The sequence below is a fragment of the Alligator sinensis genome, unplaced genomic scaffold (genome assembly GCF_000455745.1).
Source record: "Alligator sinensis unplaced genomic scaffold, ASM45574v1 scaffold288_1, whole genome shotgun sequence".
NCBI classification, from domain to species: Eukaryota; Metazoa; Chordata; order Crocodylia; family Alligatoridae; genus Alligator; species Alligator sinensis.
The window spans coordinates 4,203,098-4,221,655 of NW_005841876.1; the positions used below are offsets into that span (position 1 = coordinate 4,203,098).

The 18,558-nt window shown below is 41.8% G+C and overlaps 1 protein-coding gene across 5 annotated transcripts in view; it reads right to left on the bottom strand.

The window, feature by feature from the left end:
• LOC102376260 (protein ADP-ribosylarginine hydrolase-like protein 1) overlaps positions 1–18,558 on the bottom strand; it is a 134,534-nt gene that overhangs the window by 88,555 nt on the left and 27,421 nt on the right. For 2 of the 5 annotated variants that reach the window (XM_006017251.3, XM_006017250.3), the window contains exon 8: positions 7–9,883. The exons of the other annotated variants lie outside the window; for them this stretch is intronic. In XM_006017251.3, coding sequence (XP_006017313.2) covers positions 5,869–9,883 — 4,015 coding nt within the window. In that variant the 3' untranslated portion in view covers positions 7–5,868. Of the gene's footprint in view, positions 1–6; positions 9,884–18,558 lie in introns of those variants that run through there. 5 annotated transcript variants of the gene reach the window in all.

An 18,558-nucleotide genomic window follows, 5' to 3' on the forward strand; every position in this document is an offset into this window, starting at 1 on the left:
CTCTTTCCTGCCTATGCAGGGGGTTGGACTCGATGATCTATTGAGGTCCCTTCAGACCCTAACATCTATGAATCTATGGTAAACCCTACCTCCAATAATGTTGAATGAAGGTAGCAAGTCACTGGTCCTAGCCAACATCAACTGCAGCTGATGCAGTTGATGAATATTCAGGAATAGTGCTTTAGGAACATTTACACTCTAAAAACCTTCCAAAATAGCACTCTCTGCATTATAAAGCTAACATTCTAAGTGACAAAACCCATCTTCGATGGCTATCTTGCAAAAGGAGAGTTATTTTCTGAAATAAGTGTCAGAGCCTGAAATTGAGGACAAATGGGGTTATAAGTGATGGTTGGCATGGGGTCAAATAGTTAGAGGTGACTCTCCTGGGACACCTGGCTGTGTAGCTTGGTGGAATCTGCTCTGGTCTTGAAATCAGTGCCCCCCCAAAATCAAACCTTTCGAGTCTCCTATTACTAGATTCCTGTGCTTTTGCTACAGTGAAGCTAATTTACTAAGTCACTTACGCTACTTGTACTTTGCTGTTAATTGCTGGCATTACAGGTTGATTTTATTGCACTCTGGGTACACCTGTCATAAGAATCAGGACTTCATTGTTAACATGTAAGGAGATGCTGGCGGATACCAGTTTGGCTCATCTGCTGCTTATCATCCCAATGCTCCTAACAACCAGACACTTGCCAACACTTTCAACTAAATCTATTACTTCAAGTGTCCCAAATTTCACTTGAGCCATACACCTCCTCAATATCGCCATTTCTGAGGCCCATAAAATTCCATGAAAAACTAAACGTTGAGGTTTCAGAAAAAATGCATGGGGGCATGAAAGAAAATCAACAACTTTGTCCACTCCCACTGAAATTACCTGTATACACAAATGAGGAAGATGTCATCAGCATCTGAAATACCAAATAATTGGTATTTTAGGAATAATTCCAGAAATAACAGATTGGGGGAGGGGGGAAGAAGAGCCCTTTGCACTCATTTTTGTTTGTTTGTTTGCAATAAACTTGCTCTGGTTTTGACATTTTGTCTCTATTGAAATCTAAGCTGGGATTTCCAAAGAAATGTAGGGGCATAAAGCACACAAATACCACTGAAGTCAGTAGGGCTTGGGTACCTAATTCCCTCTGACTCTCTGCAAATCTCAGCCATAATGAATTGGAAGAGAATAAAAAGCACTACATAATACTGTAGCAGAACTACATCACATCACATTGATCATTAAATACGCAACAGAGATGCTCAAAGAGACTGGGCCTGTTGCTTACATCCTTTCACAGGTTGATGAGCGCTCTCTCACCTTACACCCTTTTTTAAGGCACCTTGGCTACACCTGCACTAAACTGCCAACAGGACTTCTTGTAGTAACCATCAGCTACAACTGCCAGAGGCATCAATAAGCAGAGAGTGGCAGGTGCAGAAAGGTGGAGTTGTGCTAAGCACAGAAAAACAGGAGGAGTCTGGAGATGAGGCAAAGTCCTTCCTCCATGGCACAGGCTCACCCAGGGGCTGTTAGATGCTTATTCACAAACTGGAAGCAGAGTTCCCACAGCAACCTCACTCCACCTCCCTTAGTTAACCCTCTCACACCTGTTGCTGACCTGCATGTAGAACATGGCTTTAAAAGCCTTAATTTGGCAGCAGTAGCAGTTGGCTGCATAGCAGAGGGAGGGGAAGTAACACTGTATGGGGAGTCCTGCCTCTGGTCACAAGGCCTTGAGCTAACCACCCCTAAGACAGCTCAATACCCTGATGCTACTCTGGCACCCCCATCTCTTGGTCAGCACCTGGGGCTCATGCCCTGATCACACAGACCTACTTATGCTACTGACCACTAGCATAGCTAGGGTGGCCATCATAGACGACATTCCAGTCTTCTGCTACTCGGTCTTCTGCCCTCTATTGATATGAAATCCAATGCCTTTACATGCTCTATTTTTCTCTTCAAGAGAAAGGTGTCCGGTTCTGTATCAATAGAGGACAGAGGACAACTGGACTGTCCTCTATGATGGCCATCCTAGACATAGCACATCTGTATCCACAAGCTTCTGGCTACCCCACTAGAGCAGCTGAGCCACCAGCATTGGTGACACATAGGGGGTGCACACAGGTGCTACACATGCACCCCCTGAGATCAGCTGTGCATCCCCTGGCAGCACCAGCCACGAAACCGGAAGTGCAGCCCCCTGTTGGCAATCTGGTGCCCCCCCCTGACTCTGGAGGCACCAGTTGCCCATGGCCACCAGAGTGCAAAGTTCACTCTGGGAGGGCAACTGCTGGTGAATGGACAATGGTTGCCAGCTGAAAGCACAGGAGAGGCTACAGAGGCCTTCAGCCAGAGGCTGTGTAGTAGCAGAAGTCTTATCTGCAGGCAGAGCATAGGGCTCCCCTCAAAGGGCTTTGAGAGTGCAGAGTTCTGCCCATAAAACTTTGTAGAGTAGATGAGGGCTGAAGTTCTGTTCTGACATTGTGTTAATAATTACTGAATCAAAAATGTGCAGTTTGCTGTACCAGAACATCACTTTTGAGTCTGCTTTCAGTGAAAGCTTCTGTAGTGCTTGTGACAGAATTGACTTCAACTTACTTTTCTAATAGACTTGTGGCATATAAAGAAGTGTAATCCACTCCCCCAAAAGTCACTGTGGCTCTGAAATTGAACCAAGAGTGACGGGTGCTAGCATGCTAGTACAGATCTTTAACAGTATCAAGAAGAACAGACGTGGAGGATACAAACCAAAAAGGGTTCTTGCTGAGCATTGATAAAAATTCTCTTCTGTTGCCTGAGTAACATTTTATTATCTGCCAGGCAACTAATGGGACACACTAATTCATCACAGATGGTGCTCTCTCCAGCTGTGTGAACCTTGGGAAAGATGATTTGGTTTTTATTAAGGAAAGGAATTGTTTTTAAATCTCCAGCCCTGTCTGCTGCATTAAGAGCCCAATTAGTGAACAGGCATATAGTGTATTTACAATTCAAATTAGATGCATTTGTGTATTAGGTGTCTTGTTATAGTGAATAGCAATCATCATGTTCAGTTCAGGGCTAAATAGGTTCCCTGGCTTCTTGCTCATAAACTTTGTATAGATGAAATCTACCTCTGTGCAAAGGGCAGTATAATACAACCCATATATTTCACTCAGACCCTATTTTTGTGGATTGAAAGTGCACAAGCATGAATTTTACCCCTGGATGCTGGGAAGTTTAATCCCACATTTTCAAGGAAACATTTTTTAAATATCAATTTATTTAGTTGTCAGGGAACATTGTGTTCCATGGTACCGCTCCCTCACAGAGGTGCCCCTTGGGCTTGTCCAGCCTAGTTGTCATACATGTGGCTGTGTGCTTTACATACTGGCAAAGGGATTTGCACTAAGCACGCTGCCAGTGTGCTCATGTTCTCATTTTCTTGTTGGCAGGCAGACAGGGTGTTCTGCCAGTCTGGGACTGGAGCAACCCCAGATATGATGCATGGTTGCAGGGACCATCTTACAAATTCAAAGGAATTGGCTGCAGTGAGTGAAGAAGAGCTCATTTATATAAACTCTTCCCCTGCTGATTAGCTCTGCAATTTTCTAAAGCTTAATACCACTTAAAAGATTGGGTTTTTAATTGGCTTTTCAAGCAGGCTGACCTTTGCTGCCACAGAGCCAGGATCTGTGTATGGATGGCTATAGAAAACTAATAAATCAAGTCCTTAGGAAGCTCCCTTTAAAGAAAGGCCTTCTTAATTAGAAAAGGCCCCTCTCTCCACAATTGCACCCCCACACACAAAAGAAAAGATGAGCTGGCACATGTGATCAGTGAGGTCATTTCATTTACCATATTTCACAGTGAATAGGTGAACATTGGTGGTTAGGTTGACCCCTGGCTTCCCAATCTGAAATATACATTTTCATAGACATGGTGTATAAGTTGGGGTCAGGCTTGGCACTTGGCTAGCATGGCCCCATCCCCCTCATAGGGGATGGGATTGCACCAGCTGAGCACCATGCCTGTCCCCGTCCCTTCGCAGGCAGTGCTGAGCCCAGTGCTGCTCACAGAGAACGGGGAAAGGGATGGGGTAGGGCTCGGCTGGGCTCGGCCCCATTCTTTACAAGTGGCACCACCTATGCCACTTGCAGGGAATGAGGCTGCGCCAGCCAAGTGCCAAGCCCGGCCTTGTACCCATCCCCTGTGAACAGCACTGGGCTCACAGGGGATGGAGCTGCTGAGAGTGACATTACTGAATGCTGAGCCTGGTGCCACTCACAGAGGCTGCACTAGCCAAGTGTCGAGACAGCCCTGTCCCCTACAAGCAGTGCCAGGCTCAGCGTTTACAGCAGACAAGAGCCTGGTGCCACTTGCAGGGGATCGGGATGGGGACAGGGCTGGGGTCGGCGCTCAGGTGGCACAGCCTCATCCTCTGCAAGCGGCGCTGGCAGAGCCACTTGCAGGGGGTGGGGCCATGCCAGCCGAGTGTCAAGCCCAGCCCCGTCCATGATTTTTTGATGCGGCATGGTGTATAAGTCAAGTTTGATTGTTAGGACAAAAAAATTGGGCTTCCAAACCTCACTTATACACCATGAAATACAGTACATCTATCTAAGATCCTAGAATTTTGTTATATGAGCTGCAGAATTAAGTGATGCAGCTACATCGTGTTCCCCAGCTTGGCAGAAGGGAGCAAACAGAACAGAACCATCCTCCTTTCTCAAACAAAAGTTTGTTACATGCAGGCATTACGCAGAAGTCACCATTAATGTGAACATTAAAAATCACATTCCACTGGCACATACCAATGACACTGGCTGCTCATTATTATCAAGTTTCATATCACACTACAGTAAACACTTGCTCCTCTTGACAGGAAAGCACCAACAAGATAAGACTTTCAAATTAGTGACTTCATTTTTGGCTGCAATGCCTGCCTTGTGTTTGTGTGCCAGATATAACCTAGAAGCCCTTTAACTCCAGTACTGCGAAGTGCTGGCGCCTTAATGCAACATTTTGATTAGCCTGTTCTTTTTTTTTTTTTTTAAATCTAATAGGAAGTGCTTGGTAGCTGCCAGGATTGGTACTTTACTGAGCTCTTATATTTGGCTGGAATATTACCCTCTGTAGACACAGTAGTGGCTATGGAGTGGCATACTTGAATGAAATCACATATCTGTACAAACAAAAAAAACACTATATACATAAAAAATGTCTAAATATCCTTACAGGAAATTCAATCAGTATTTTTCTAATATTTATAAGACTGAATGGTAGCCTCTCTAGTAAATTCTTTTTTAACAAAATGCCCCTTTAGGATTTTCTTGCAAATACAAGCAGTGGCTTCCTTTCCACACATTTCATTTGTACACAATATTATTCAATTTAGCAACGGATCAGTATTTGCATTTACCTCTCAAACTAGAGCATAAACACAACCATTTTTTTTTTTTTTTTTTTACCTAATTTAGACTGACATCATCTAAAGCTAAGGATTTACCTTTTAGGAGAAGTAAATGTAAAAGTTTATCCTCAAAGCAATCTCCTTGATTACAAACTAAACCTATCATTTAGCTAGGAGAAACTGGAGCAGGATTGAACTAATATGTTCATTTTCAAGCCCCTGTTCATAATTTAAATAATAAACTGATGATAAATTTGATAATTAAACAAACATACCTGCAGCAGTGTACTGAATTCAGACCTTTGGGCTATTGTTTAGAAAGGAAAGAAACTCAGTCCTGATAAATATATATCTATGTTTATGCAATTGCAAAGTGAGTTTAACATTTTAATAAAGAACAAAAGGACGATCAAGTGATAACTTTATATCAATCAATTTAGGTTCTTTCTTTAGATGTAAAGATACCTTATGTGTGATGCTTAAATGTATCAGTTATTCTAATAACCAATGGTTTAAAAGATGAATCTGAAAGTCCTTCACTGTAGCTTTCAGCTGTGTATTTTGTTAGTGCTGCTATGCTAGAACTGTCCTCAAGGCTGGCTTTTCTGTCATCTGTCTTGCCAGCCCCCTGCCAGCCAGCCTCTCCTTGATCAGGCTCATTTTCATGCTTCACTAAACCCTTGGTTGACAGCGTTTGGTACTTCTTGAAGTCATGTTGGGTTTCGTTCTGTTCTACTGGGCTTCTGTTATGCTTGGACATTTCATTTGATAGGGGTAACTTCTGGTGCTTGTCTGTATTACGCAAAGTGGGCTCCTCTAATACGGTGTCACTTTTACGTTTCATGCTCTCAAAGCATGAAGGTTGATACTTCTCAAAATCCCCTACAGTATTTTTCTTTCGTGAACTAATATTTTCATGATTGTCCAATATATTTCTTGAGAGTGACTGGTATTTCTCTTCTTTGTGGTGCAAGTTCTTTTTTTTCGGAGTGCTCGTTTTATGCTTTGTGATTCCATCTGATGAGGGCGATTGCGGCTGCTTCTCTATTACTGTATTTTTTTCTTGCTTCAGCAACTTGTTTGATGAGTGTAACTGGCACTTGTTGAAATACTGATGCTTCTTTTTCTCTTTTACATTGCTCGCTGCAGGCTTCATAACATCTTCTGATGCAGGTATTTCTTGCTTCTTCTCTACCGCAGCTTTTTTTTCATGCTTCCCCCGTTTATTTAATGAGAGCAACTGGTACTTCTCAGAGTTATGTTGATTCTTTTCTGGTGCAATATTGGCTTCGTTCATCATAAAATCATCTGGTGTTGGTATCTGTTGCTTCTTCTGTACTGAGGTATTCTTAGGAGGTAACTGGTATTTCTCAGGGTTATCCTGTTTATTTTTCTCTTTCACAGCATGTATTTTATGCTTCACGTTGTCGGAAGATACTTCTTTCTGCTTTTCTGTTACGTTGTTATTCTCCTCCTTTGATGATGGTTTTTGATTTTTCTTAGGATCACACAAAGCATCCCTCTTTGCTGCAGTATTTTTGTCGCGCTGCACTGGATCCTTTGTTGAGGATAACTGGTAGTTCTGAAGATGAGGATGGACATTCTTCTCCTTAGTCTTATTTTCATTCTTCACTGTTTTTTTGGTTAGCATTGGATATTTCTTAAGGTTACACTGGATATTTCTTGCTCCTGCAGTATTATCTTCAGATTTTGTTGGTTCATTGGCTGAGGACTGTTGGCATTTCGTAGTAGAACAGGTGTTTTCATCTTCTGTCATATCATATTTAGGTTTCTTTAACTCTCTTGTTGGCTTTGGGTACTTCATATTACACAAGGTTTGTTTTACTCCTGGAGCCTTAGTATCAAGCTCTGGGCATGACTCGGGTGTCTCAAAATCACAAAATTTTTTCTTTTTTAAAGTATTATTGTCTAGCTCCATAAAACCACTTGATGGTTTTTCACAAAACAGATTTTTCTCAGCTCCAGTAATATTCTTTTTTGGCTTTGCACCATCACTGGATAATGGTGTTTGGTACTTATCTCTTTTACATAATTTCTCTCTCTCTCTTTCACTTCCACTTTCATGTCTAACTGTGGGATCTTTTTCTACCATTGTATCATTTTCATGCTTCCCTAGTTCATTTGGCGAAGGCAAGCAATGACAGGGCTTCTTATCTTCTATGCTACAAGTTTCATCTTTTACCAAATCATTTGATGAAGGGATCAAAGGTCTATGAAGAGCATGCCAGATTCTTTGTTCTGCAGCGTTGCTTTCTTGTTTTGTTAAACGATTTGATGAAAACAATTGACGTGTCTCAGAATTAGGCCAGGGGCTCTCCTCTGCAGTGGCTTCTTCATGTTTGATGAAATAATAAGATGGCTTGTGACAAGTTTCCAGGTCATTCAAGGTACTTCTTGGCAGGGCAGTATGGTTTTCATCATTTGTCACATCATTTGATGAAGGTAATGGGTCTTTCCCAAAGTTCTCTTCTACAATATAACAACGGCGCTTCACAAAATCACTTTCAGAATCACAGGAAATTTGCTTTACTGCTACAATATCACTTGTCTGCTCCTGGTTATCATTTGATGAGGGCACGCATTTTTTCTTATTCACAGTTGGATTTGATGCATTAGAACTAATGTTATTAAGATTAATTTGCACATTGAGCGTTTCACATGGTTCTGATTCTTGGGTTATTTGTTTCTTTTGCATTTGACCTTCAGATAAATTGTTTTGATTTATCAGAGACTCCTCATTTTGTGCAGTGGGAACTTTGCAATCATTTTTGTTACAACTTGCAAATATTTCATGCTTGTGAGATTTCTCTCCCTTTTCACCTACTTCAGAAAGTTTATCTTTAAAGCCTGGGACATTTTTTTTGCTCGACTTTACCGGTGCCTTTTTATCAGCAACTGGCATTTTAAAAGTTAGCTGCAGATCAGCAGTTGGAGACTTTACATTACAAGATGCCTGAACTACTGGGGAGTGAAATGGTGGAATGTTTTCTGATACTTTCTGCTCTGGGAAACATTTCTGGCTCACAAAGACAGGATCTTTTTTTGGCTGTACCGACTCTATTTCTGGTTCCTCTGGACTGCATGCATACATTGCTATTTCAGGAATTTCACCCCTGTTAATGTTTGGGGGACTGCACACATCAGATCCTTCAGCTATATCAGAATAAGGCAAGTCAGTAGGTGGACTTTTTCCACTAATACTTTGAGTGACATTATTGTCCCTTAACACTGAGGACACATCCAATCCACGTAAGGGGTGGTTTGGACTATGTTCAGATAAGGAAGGAATGTTGTCTCCGAGTCCTTCATTTTTACAGAAAGTAAAATTAGGGAGACAGTCAGGTCCTTGGTTTGTGGAATCTATTTTTGTCTCAACAATGCCCTCTGCATTAGTCATGACCTTGGGCATTCCACCTTGTGTAGTTGGTAACTGTTCTTTATATTCTGCACCTTGTGCTTGGTTTTCTGGCTTTTCTTTCTTACCCGACTTAATACAATCTCTGTGCCCAATGGCACTTGTTTTTCTCATTTGAATGCCATGATCAAAAGGCTGCTTACTTATGTTATTTGTTGACCAGCTCCCTGGATGGTTAATTTCAGTTACGATACTGAATTTAGGCATTGGAACTGTTGAACACACTAAATACTGGGACTCTGGGCTATTTATATCTATGGTTGTCATTGCCAGGCTGTGCAGCACTCTGATGTCTGGTTTATGAACATGTTTTTGATTTGGCACCTTTTGGTTCTTTTTTTCACTTTTGCGCGGTAGTAATGGTTTCACCTCTGGGGCTGAACGCACAGAACTGCTTTCTTCAAATTTTTCCCTCAGTTTGGACAGAACAGAATTCTTGCTGATTATTTTTGGCAAATTGCTGTTTGGCTCTTTCTTTTTCCAGGTGGGAGAGTTTTCCTTAGCTGCTTTTTCCTCTGCAGCTAAAAATTTCTTAAGAATATTTTTCACTGTATTTTTCCCAGTCAAATTATTCCACTTGCCCCTCTCACTGGGCAGCATGCTTTTATTCTCTTCTGGTGTTTGATCACTTCCATTTTTCTCCTTGTTTCTGTCTAACTTATTAACAGCGGCATTCAGACAGCCCCTGGTTACCCACTGCTTTTCTTTAATGACCAATTTGCCAACCTCTCTTCTCTTCTTTGTATATGGTTCACGATTGTTATTCATGAATTTGGACTGCAAAAGCTGAAACCTTGTGGGGCGCACAATGCTGTTGGTCCCTTGGCGTTCACGGGTACAACTCACCTTATTTTCTTTGCCTTCTGCCCATTTGGCCCTCTTGCTCCGCATCTGTGGATCACAGGCTGCAAGGTCTGTAACGTACAGCAGCAGGCTGCTGAGGACGGCAAAAGCCCCTTGTTCTGTTGCCAACCTATTGAGTTTCTTCTTTAGCACCATGGGATCTATCAGCGCCTTATCACCGCAAAACTTTGTACATTTGGTGCTGCACAAAAGAAAATGAATGCTCTTTTGAAGTAATCAACATTGCTTCTACTTCCTTATATTCTTTTTTCTAATTACATGCTATAGTGCATAAAATGGAAAGAAATACTTAAAGCTGCTTAACAGAGATATAGTTAGTTGGCTGTTAAGAGCATGCAAAATATTTTAGAAGCTTCGTGAAGCATTTTGTACCCAGAGTGTGCAGGGTTTTAATAACAATCCTACATTGTGTCATCAGAAGCATCTTCTGTGTTTTGTGACAGCTGGAAACATTCATGAGAATAAGCAACACTAATAATGATGAACATAATCTCATCTGTGCAACTCCTCACTATTTTTATACCATTGTCCCCTCCCGTAGAGAGTATCATCAAATGTTTTCACTCCTGCTAAACAATAAATAAGATGAGAACATACCTGATATGAAAATACGGCTGTGCCTATGGCTTAAAAAAAACCAAACAATAACAAGACAGGAAGGCTGAAAAGTATAAGTTAATAATTGAGTTTTGCTGTTGATACAATTTATGAAGTAGCAAGTATATTTCCAGCATAAAAAGCCATAGTGCATTCTTCCTCTTCTTCTTAAGTAGAAATCTAGCTTAGTTTTACAATTATCCATTTGGGAAATACCTTTAGGGAAAGGATCGTTATAATAACAAGTAGCAAGGGACCAAAGATAAAGCATTTTATGTAAAAATATCCATGCAATGCCTCTTGGCTACTGTCCCTTTTCAGTATTCAACCTGGAGCAGGAGTTCTGACATGCTGTATCTATATTTCAGTTTGAAATGTTGCCTTCAAACAGCTGGGGATTTAGAAAATGTTTTAACTGCTGCTGATCAGTTACTAAAATAAAATACTGAAATCAGTAGAGTGAAGTCAATAACAATAGATTGTGCTGGGGTGGAAAGGGAGAGGTGTCAGCTTTCTAGCACCAAAAGATCTGGAAAGTTGCTTCACTGTTCAGTAAGAAGTACTGGGAATGGATTCCAGCCTCCATGCCAGGAGAGTATTAATTTTTATGAGTAGAAATGGGAGAAGAAATTCTGTAAACTAAACCTGGTAGGCAGTGAGTAAGTAAAGAAAGACTGCAAAAACTGTTTATGTTTTACGTAGATTCAGCCTTGAATAGCTGATATCTTTCCCCCTCATTAATAGCAGGTTGTATTTGATAGGAAATTAAACCTAAGCCTATATTGTAATTTCACTGGGGCTGCTTGTGGGGTAAGGGACTGGTCATTGTAAATAAAGAGCAAAATCTGGCTTTTAGAGAGCACGTTACAATACACTAAAGAGAAGGACTTTAAAACCTACATTCAACAGCAGTGAAATGAAGCAATGAGCTTTAATGTAATCAGTTCTATTTATAATGACCTCAGATATTTTAAAAGTAAAAAAAAAGTTTGACAACTGGCTGATGTCTAACATAACAAACACTGCTAGGTTTCAATTGTGAATGATGACTACATTTCATCAGAGTACAGGTGTTCCCCCCACGTATACTGCATATGGTAACACTTTAGATTTAGTACTCTTTCCTTTGAAGGATAAAAGATACACAATGGAAGAAATGTTATGAAGCCAGCTCTGATGTCATATTGAGGTTTCCATGGAATGGTTACAATGGAATTTTGCAAAAATTTGATTTTTTTTTTTTAAGTATATGAAAGGAAGGAGAGAGAGGAAAGAGATTGATTTACTGTTCCCTCCACCCATAACTTTGACTAGCATAGGTCTATCTGTCCTTTGACTGCAAAGCTTGCCAATATCGGGCCTGCCCACTATCCATCCTGGAAAGCGTTAAGTACAGACTCAAACTGCCTTAATTATTAGTTCATATTGACATAGGCCACTTCAGAACCCTAATTTAAAGAAGCAATAAAGTGATTTTTCCAGAGTTTATAGAAATATTACTGTGTTTTATAAGTACAAAAAATATGCTGGCTAGGCCTGCAGCAAAATGCTTGGTTCACGTTCACTAGCCAATAATAGAAGTTGAATAAGAATTACTCCACCCTTTTAGGACATCAACAGTTTTTCCAAGATGATGTCAGCTGTAAACTAGCGTTACAATGGATCTGTGAAAATCTCTTGGATGACCCAGTAGCATAAAACTATAAACCCTGAGATCATTCTATGATATTGTTTCCTAAAAATAAATATAGGTTTGGGAGGAGGCGGGGAAGTGTTCCTACCACTTTGACAACATTTCACGAGTCTGTTATGTGTAATCTGGGGAGATGCAGCGAGCAGAATCCTGGCCATACTGACAGAGAGTTCTGCTATTGATTTCAATAAGACCAAGATTTCATCCCTAATATTTCCCCTCCTTCCTTCTCCCAGCTCTACCCCTTCTGCCACTGACCTATTGTTACATATCATTACAGTTGAGACAAACTAGGCAGATGGTTTTTTAGGACTGCAGTGAACAATGGGAATTTATTAACCCCTTCAAGGGCCAAAGAGATCTCAGTTGAGCAGTACAAGGCACTTCACCCAAACAGGGACTCCACCATGGCAGTGCATGCACTAACATCCACAGTGGGCTTCTCTTCTCTCTACCTCCAAACTAAAAGGTGCTTATTTTCTTTTTCACCATAATGATAACATCTACACAATATCCAAATGCACTGCAGCTTTCCAGATCTGTTATCTTCAATGTAAGGTTTTTGTGCATCTGCAGAAGGCTGCTTGGATGTCCGATGGATCAAAGGCCATTTTCAAAAGTTTTTGGTTTTAAACTAGCTCCCCTCAGTGCACCACTCACCAGCAATACCTCATGAAGATACAGACAACAGTTACTGCTATATGTGTGCAGGCATCTCTGAGACACCTATCACTATAATATTTGAGCAAAAACAGCTTGATATGCTAAGAGGTAGCAATGCAGTGCCTAGCTTGCCTCAGGGAAAGCATTGGTAGCAGACACCTCCTTGTCATGAAACTGGGATTAGTCTGACTTACTTCTGACAGGGGCAGAGTAGATGTTTTCCCATTCAGGCCTGTCAGAGCTGCTGATGGTGGGATAATGAGAAGGAACTCACACAAATGCTGAGCCAGTGATCAGCCCCTACATTCGTGTTCCTCCTCTTCACTGGGCTGGGGCCACAGAGGTTTCTGGAGTGCTAAACTAGCAGTAGGTGATCCTCCACACAAGGTGCAGGGAATGCATGTCAAAAGCACACACTTTGGAAGGCTTCAGAAGAAGTCACACTTTTACCATCAGAAAAGGGGAGGGGTACTTTTGGCCTTAGCTTCTGTCATTTGATGGTACACTGTTCACGGCTCTTTGGCTGTCATCCACTTGCAGTATTGTGGCTTTCCAGCGCCACATGGGAGCCTAGCATTAACAAGTAGCAGGACTGCAGATCAACCTTTTCAAATCCGTCCCTGCCAGATTCTGTCAAAATTAGGGGTGCACCGATAAAGATTTTTTGGGCAGTACCGATGGCCAATTATTGACCAGCCATATCGGCTGATACAGATCCGATTGCCAATATGCAGCCCAGCAGCTTGGAGAGCAGCATCCAGCTGGTAAGCTTGTTGGGGGGAAGGAGCATGGGATGTGCAAATTGAGGCACCCTCAGTGAGGAAGGGAGTGGGGCTGGGGCAGGTGCTGCCCAGGTGCAGTGGGGTGGGGTGGGGCACAGGATGGAGCTGGTGGCTCATCCGGAGGGCACAGGGGGATGGGGAGTGGGGAGAAGCTCCTGCTGCTGCTCACACCCCTGGGACAGGCATGGGGAGCACGTGCCACCTTGGATTTGTGCGCAAGGTGAGGGCAGGCTGCCCATTGTGGGCTTGGAGCTGGGGCTGCTCCAGCCTCTTCCCATCAGCTGCGCTTGGGCCGGGCCGGGCAGGGTGGGTGGCGGCGGTGCTGGGAGGGGGGGCTACAGCAAATTTTGGGGTGGCTCTAATCCCCCTATGCCTCCTCCTTCCAGCGCCACCACCTGCCTCACCAAGCCCAGCCCAAAAGCACCCACTGGGGAAGAGCCTGGCACAACCCCAGCCATAAGCATGCAGCGGCAGTCTACCCTCGCCCCATGCACCGATCCAGGGGCACATGACCCCCATGCCTCCCCCAGGGGTGCGCACAGCTGCAAGAGCTGCACCTCCCTCCCTGCCCCCTAGAATGAGCCACTGGCTCCACCCCACATCATCCCCCTTCCCCCCAACCCCCTCCAGACTTACCAGCCAGACGCTGCTCTCCAAGCTGCCAGGTTGCATTCCTGACCCCGTGCAGGCTGCATCTGCACACATGTACACAGCATTTATCGGTGACATTATCGGCCACGTCAGCCAAAAAAAAGCTGATTGCCGATAATGTCAATTTTTCTTTTATTGGTGCTGATAAAATATGGACCAATATATCAGTGCACCTCTAATCAAAAGCTTTTTATAAAATGTATGGCCCAGAACAAGTGGAATTTCCTTTTAAAACAGTAGACCAGAGGGCACTTCCTAGGGGCACACAGAAGTAGCTGGAGGTGAGGTGCAGAACAATGGTGGCAGCAGCACGGCAAGAACACTGGAGCAGAAGTGGTTATTTTCTTGAAGGGTCCAATCCAGCTCTTAAAAGTCTGTATATGGCTGTGTGAGGCAGAATGAGAAGATCTCTTATCTGGCAAACAGTATTTTCTGTTGCCCTGTTCCTCTCTTTGCATCTGCACATAGTGAGCAACCACAATGTTCTTGTTAAGTTCATCAAGTGAAGGCCATAAGGTCATCTTGAGGGCCAGCCATTCATGACAGGCTGTTTTACAATAATTGGTTCCCTCGGCATTAACTGAGTGGTTGAAGGCTGCTTATTTAACTAGGTGGGGGAGAGAGGACATGGGGAACTAGCTGCTTCTCAGGACCGCTTGCCAATACTAGGACACTTTGTCCACTTGCACACATACGCTTGACACCTGTAGTTTGTTGCTGCAACTGGTTATTCATGTTCGGGTAAATTAGGATATTTGCTTTCTATTTGTACTAGCCTGTTGTGTGTCTGGGCCATGTTAAACAATCACAAATACTCAGTGAGGCAACTTTTGTTTTAATGTATTTTCTTATCATTAACAAGTTGTAAGAAATTCTTAACAAATGTTCCTTGCAGATGGGTTCAACGCAAATGGCAGTTCAAAGCTGACCAGAGAAGATGGTTGGTGTTTAGTTACTGGGAGAGGAAAGTAATTTTAACCACACTAGACAGACATTTCAAGGAGCTGACCTATCACAGCTCTTACGTGGTCTAAATCAGATGTCCATGCTAAGGTGGGACAAATGTGATATGTTGGGGCTAGCTGCCTTTTCATGTGATTTGATTCAAAGAATTGCCTGAAATTAAGGAGAGCAAGCATAAGCCTTCTCTCCCTCAGCTGTTACTCTTATTCAGGTTTACATTTAAAGATTGTCCCTTCAGTGCTGATAAATTTGACAGTTTTCCCTTTCAATGATGGAAATAGTGCTTTTTGACCATTTACATAATTCATAGCTATCTGCATGAAATGCCTTTATACCATTAGATCCCCAACTGTACAGCTAGCAGGGGGTGCAAGGCAAGGCACTTTAAAATGCCTTACTCTTTAAAGGCAAGGGTGTAGGTTGTAGCCATGTTGGTCTAAGGACATAGGCAGACAAGGTTCCTTGGGTAAATTTCATATCTTTTATTAGACTAACCCAAATAGTTGGAGAATAGTTATTAAGCAAGCTTTCGAGTTCAAAAACCCGTCATCAGGCTAAGGAAGTTTCAGCAGTTGGTGTGTGCTCTTCCTGGATGGAATGACGGACTTTTCATTCCATCCAGAAAGAGCACACACCAACTGCTGAAACTTCCTTAGCCTGATGACGGGTTTTTGAACTCGAAAGCTTGCTTAATAACTATTCTCCAACTATTTGGGTTAGTCTAATAAAAGATATGAAATTTACCCAAGGAACCTTGTCTTTAAAGGCAAGGCACTTATTCATTCTGATCACAGAGACTCCCTGATCCCAGGATTCCTGTGCACTGGGGATGTGAGAAAAAACATATGTGGAACCCAGTTGCATATACAGGTTTTATAGGTCCAGTTACATGGGGATCCTGGGATCAGGGAGCCTCACCCTTTGGTCCTAGTATGTCAGGACCCCTAAAAACTGTGTGTGCAGCCCAGCTGTACACATGGGTTTTAGATATCTACCAGGACTCAAGGTAGATCCCAGAGTCCTGCCAGGGAGCCTTTGGGTTTGCTGCCAGCTGGGTAGAGTTGATCGTTGCCCACCATCCAGCACTTGCACACCATGCCTCAGGCTTACTGCTGGCAGTAGCATGACTGGGATCCGATGCTCTCTCCCAACAATCACTATTGCACCATTAAGTGAACGAAATTAAGTTTGGTCCTTATCCATATGGAATGTTGAAGTGTGGAAAGCTTTGATAAATTCTAGGAGAATAACATTGAGAATTGTTATAACACTTTTAAAACACAGGAACAATATTTTTTCCTTTGGAGATTTGTCTTCCTGTGGAAAAAAGGAAAAAGTTACACATACAAGAGAAAATCCTACCTTATGCAGGACATGCTCTTCTCTCTTCTTTATTGCTGATTTTATTACAGGGAATGCTAAAGGCATCATAAACTAGAAAGAATGTTTTCAGCAAGTCCTGATGTTCTCCTATATAAAATCAAAGGCTACAAAGAGAAATATCCTGCTTTGTTTAACACATGCTGCCCAAAATGAAAAAGCAAGCACCCAGCAATGATGCAAAGAAAGAACATGCTAAAACAGAGCTACTTAAAAGCTACTCGTTGTAAGAACAATTTTTTAATACAGAGATGTCATGCAGACCATCTCTCCTATAATGCAGTGACATGGAAAACCTACTCCCCCTTTCTATCACATAATATCCCTATAGACAGTACAGCAATTGCTTACATGAAAAAGTAATGGGAAAGTACTTATGTATTTTTAGCTTTATTTTTAACGTAATCAGCAACTGGAGAAGGAGAAACCAACAGCATATAACCTGTCAGCATTCTGTGGACCATTAGTAAGTTCCCTGCGAAGAAGTTTGAACTTCTGTGCTTAAACATGGAGTTAAACATACTGGGCCAAGCTCTGTTGTCAGTGGCCATGTTTAAATGCATGTGGTTACTGTGCATTTATTCAGTACTTGTATAAATGCATGGTAACTGAAGTTACTGTGTAGTAGCACCTGCAAATGCCTATTAGGGATGTTACTACACACTAGCCTAATAACACTGTGCAGTAGTGTATTAGCACTGTTTGTGCTGTGACACGCTACCAAGTACTAAATAAATGCACAGTAACTGGATTTACTGTGCCGTAGTACCCCAAAATGCCTATTAGGGTTGCTACTGCGCACTAGCCTAATAATACTGTGCAGTAGTGTACTAGCACTGTTTGTACTGTGACATGCTAACACACGGTATTATTATTCGGCTACTGCGCAGTTAGCATCTTGTGCAGACGCTCTGTTACTCCAAAATTAACACAAGTATAATTCCATTATTAGGAGTTACTCAAAATATATGCCAGTGTAGTTGAGTCAGTCTTATCTCCACATGTTCTGCTGTTAATTTTATTCAAATCAGATAATTTTTAACTAGGTCACATAGTGAGGTTTTTAAAATCCAGGGAAAGCAACCATAGGCAGTGTATACACTCTCTGCTATAGCTGCTACTCTTAGTCAGGTTGACATTTAAAGACTGTCCTGTCATTAATAAAGTGGTAGCCAAATTGACCATTTTCTCCTCCAGTTGATCTTTGTATAGTGATTTAAGAAAAACAGAAGTATCAGTTTTCTTTTCCTATCTCTCTGTATTTCTCAGTTGTGTGTGAAACAGGTCATCTATCAGGCTATGATATATTGCAACAGTTTGAAGACCTCAGCCAAAAATTCTGATACTGATACAGTAACATATGAGTACAATCTAAAAATAAAGAACGATGCTTATGAAGAGCATAAGATTAATTTATTTACAAATATTTCAGCCAGTTGTATTTTTTTAGGGTTTTTTCCCCCCTGAAGAATCTAGAGTTAAAACAGATAATTCAGAAAGGTTAAACACAATGACATTTTGTTGTACCTTGGATGTATTCCTAGTCTTAGTTTTTCCTTTTTGGAAGCTTCTAACATAATAATACATTGCAGCATACTGCTGACAAAGGGTTAACAGTTCATAAAAAGATAATCTGAGAGACATTAGATTTACAAGCATCAGAGACTGTTAGACTGGAGGATGAGGAGGGGTGGTGGGAGAAGGGGGAAGAGAGTGGTAACAAGAATGATCAAATATTTAAAAGTATACAGGGAACATCCCCTGTAAAGGGTAAGACAATTAGTTTTGGCAGACAAGTATTAGTTTTTGAAAATTAATTACATGTGTAATTACTAGTCATAGCATTCAGAAGGTGACTTTATAGCAAGTTAGACTGAATTTGATAAAAGGACGTTTTCTTTCTTTCTTTTTTTTTCCATTTAACATAAGCTTTACTCATCTGGACTGTATTTTACTAGTTTGATACTCAAAAATCCCCAGAACACATGACAAACTGAACATTTACAAGTTCAATTACTCTTGAACTACTCAGCTCACTGCACTGGTGCACATTCTACAGAGCCTTTAAAAGTAAGCCTCAGCCTATCACAGTGTTATTAAAATTAGTTACTTATCTACAGTATTTGA